The following is a 3,431-nucleotide window of genomic DNA, read 5'->3' as shown; positions in this document are numbered from 1 at the left end:
GGGCATCTTGATATATTTGGGTCCTATTTTGATGCACTTTGGGCTTTAACGCTGATATTCATAAATATTTGTATAAAACTCTAAAAATAGGAGATAAGATGATAAATAACATTTATTTGAATAATTATCTTAAAATGATTACTTTATAATAATAATTTCTGATTTACAATTTTCTTTGGACTTGAAGTTGAATTAATCCATCAAAAACTTTTAGTCTAAGTCTGTTGGTCTCCTTAAAGGATATATTAGAAAGAATGGGCTATATACTTTTTCTGATGACTGTAAGATATTTGACGGGGCATTATACTGTATGATACATCTTAATATGTAAGCACTGAAAACAAAGTTAATTCAAGAAAAACATTTTAGAATATTACTATGTTACTAAATTTCATTAATTTCCATATTTCCACATTAAAATTTAGAATTTGTAAATTTATGTAATATTTTGGATATATAATCTTTGATGAAATGATAAAATGAAAAGGAGCAGATGAGACACAAGTACAGATAAGAAAGTGATGGGTTGAAAAGAGAATGAGAGGAATGTGTAAGTTTTATATACATAAAATATAGTTGCAAAGAATGTGATGAAAGAAATCAAAGAATGGTTCAGATTATTTATATACCGCCAGTTTCACGAAAAATGATTCCTGGTAGTTTACAGAGTGAAAATCTAAGAACAACATAAAATATAAAAACCAATAAAATAGTATAATAACCATAAAAAGTATAATTGTAATAATTAATTCTGCAAAACCTTCCAGAACACCTATGCATTTAACTGTTTCTGGAAGGCCAAAAGTCTTTACTTTCAGGATTAAAGAGGAAGTGGAGATGGAGAGCAATTTTGAAGGTTATAAGGGATTTTGGAAGATGCAGATCAGTTAGACTGACTACTTTTACTTTAGTTGAAAGAAAAATGGAAAAATTCAGGGATAGTCTGCTTTTCATTTTCCTTTAAGATAGCAATAGCATTTAGGCTTATATACCACCCCAAAACACTTTATAGCACTTTCTGGGCAGTTTACAATGTAAAAGCATTATCTGCATATTGCCCCCAATAATCTGGGTCTTTTTTAGCCAATCTTGGAACATTGTCAAAATGCACCAACAGTCACGTTAAAGCAAGTTTACAGCAGGATCAACCTTGGAAAATGGCAAGAGAAATCAAGTATTCCTTGGAAGGCACAGTTGATGATGTTTTGCATCAGACTCCATTATCCATCACTTCTGAACTGTTCTCTGGTGAGGCTGACTTAAAGTCTCACTGCTTCTGGGAATTCGCAAGGTCCACGTTTCTCAGCAATACACTTTAAGCAGAGGGGCCCCAGAGGAATCTGTCTCTGTATCTTGAAAAGAAGAACCTCTACTTAATGGGGATCCTGCTGTGTTGTAGGCACCTTGCCTCATGTTTCTGGCTTGCACATCTGCTGTAGTTTCTATCGATATCTGAACAGGTAGATCTTCTTCACTAGTGAGGACAGATGCCAGCATAGTCTCATTGCTGCTATGAAGGGGGTTGCCTCGGCTTGTGATCTCCCCAGAACTTGGGAGATTTGGGGCAGGAACACAGGGTCGGACCCTGCTTTTGTGTGTGCTGATGCGTACGATGCCCCGGACCAGCCTGCATTCAGCATCCTGCTCATCCAAATTGTAGTCCTGAGTAATGTTGTTGATGAGGTCTGAGATCTTGTTGGTCTTCTCCAGGAAGACTGTGTCGGAGGTACACTTGGCCAACTCATCGATCTGGTGGACACTGAAAAGCTCGGTGAGTTTCATGAAGATGAGGCCGTCAATCTCCCTACTGGACATGGAGCTGTTCAGCTCACCAAACTCAAGATCAGACTCATGGAAGGAATAATGTTCCTCAGAGCTTCGGTGGCTCGTAGGGGCAGGCTGCTTCTCAATGCTGGGTTGAGGGAACCTATCTGGCAAAGGTTCCTTGTAACATGAATCAGAGTCTGTGGCAGAGCTAGGGTTCCGGTTTGGATAAAGTGGGACCGGGACGCCTTTCAATTTCACATCAGGGTAGCTAAAACTGCTTCCCATTGTACCCTTCCCAGTTTGGCTACCATTCTTTTCATTGGGGGAGCTGTTGGCCAGACTGTTAGTTGAACGCCCATTGCACTCCTGGTTCTTCCCATCCTCTGTCAGGGTACTGTTGTATGAGATGCTGGCTCGACAGTCCTTGAAGCAGCTCCCACAGGTTATGAGGCAGCAGAAGATGGCTTTGGAGGTGTTCCAGACCTGGGAAAGACTGGGACAGTTTGGGGGTGGGGGGCTTTCTGCAGGTCTAGGGATGAAAGTATTTGTCTCTCCTTCCCCTCCATGGGAATCTTTGGAATCAGCTTTGTGGGCTCTTCTGTCACGCCTGGGCCGGCGAATGTATTTAAGCTCTGGGGTAGAACTGTTAAAGACTTCCAGGCCAATATCACTTGTCTTAGACTTAGGAGAACTGGCCTTCTGTGGGACTGTGACATCCTGAGGAGGCCGATGGAGATGGCTTATGTTTTGGCAATTCCCTTGTTTCTTTCCCAGCATAACTCACCAATCCTAAAAGAGTCAAGAGGGATCCTTGGGGGCAAAAAAGACCTGTAGCGATGGAAGAGTCCCTCCAAATTGGGCCGGGGGTGGGAGCGCTGCACAGGCGGAGGAAGGGAGCGAAGCATCCAAGGGGGAAGTGTCACCCCCGGCGTTACCTGGGCCCGGATCCTAAACAAGTAATCCATATCTCTGTTCTATGTAACCCTCAATCCCAGGACAAATCATTTTCATCTTGCAGACTTTCTTACCTATTTTGTGACCTCTATTTATTGCTTCCTACTACTTTCATTCTGTACTCTACTCCTTGGTCTCATTTTTCCTGATCATCCTGCTTTCCATTTTTCACAGCTATTCTACTTTCTTCCTCCTTCCTATTAATAGATTGTTTGTAAGCCACCCAGAGTCACTTAGAGTGAGTGGGCAGCTATATAAATCTAACAAACAAAAACAAACAAACAAACAAATAAGATGCTATCAACCCCATTTCCTTCTCTCTAGCTATGACATTTGTTCCCCAAGATACTTGCCTGATGTGATAACTTAATGTCTGCTTTCTCCAGTGAATAGGTTAGGATAAATAGAACAGTGGCTTTAGAGCACTTCATCCAAGTTGAATTTCCTTGTCTAAAATAAAATTTTCTCTGAATTTAGATCATCAACAACTTAATCTTATCACTTAGATTAGATTGGATCATTTAGATAACAGACTAAAAGAACAGAGATGAATACTGAGGAAGGATATTTAACAACCAGAATGATTTCAACTCTCTTATTTTTAGGCAAATGCAGCATGAACATGAGGCTTCCACTATTTCTGCAGCACATGATGTTACCCTCAACTCACCTCCAGTCAGAAGCTAAAACAAGTTTTGCCTGTGTTTTCT

At 40.4% G+C, this 3,431-nt stretch overlaps 1 protein-coding gene across 1 annotated transcript; it reads right to left on the bottom strand.

The window, feature by feature from the left end:
• Positions 1-1,145: 1,145 nt before the first annotated feature.
• On the bottom strand, positions 1,146-2,544 carry LOC308670673 (keratinocyte differentiation factor 1-like; the record flags this gene model as incomplete). Its single annotated transcript, XM_081332283.1, has 1 exon — positions 1,146-2,544. One exon carries the CDS (start codon positions 2,542-2,544, stop codon positions 1,303-1,305), a length of 1,242 nt encoding a protein of 413 aa, XP_081188409.1. The 3' UTR covers positions 1,146-1,302.
• Positions 2,545-3,431: the final 887 nt, after the last annotated feature.

The sequence above is a fragment of the Vipera berus genome (assembly GCF_964194415.1).
Source record: "Vipera berus genome assembly, chromosome: 7".
Lineage (NCBI taxonomy): Eukaryota > Metazoa > Chordata > Lepidosauria > Squamata > Viperidae > Vipera > Vipera berus.
This window is presented reverse-complemented; position numbering and strand designations above follow the sequence as displayed.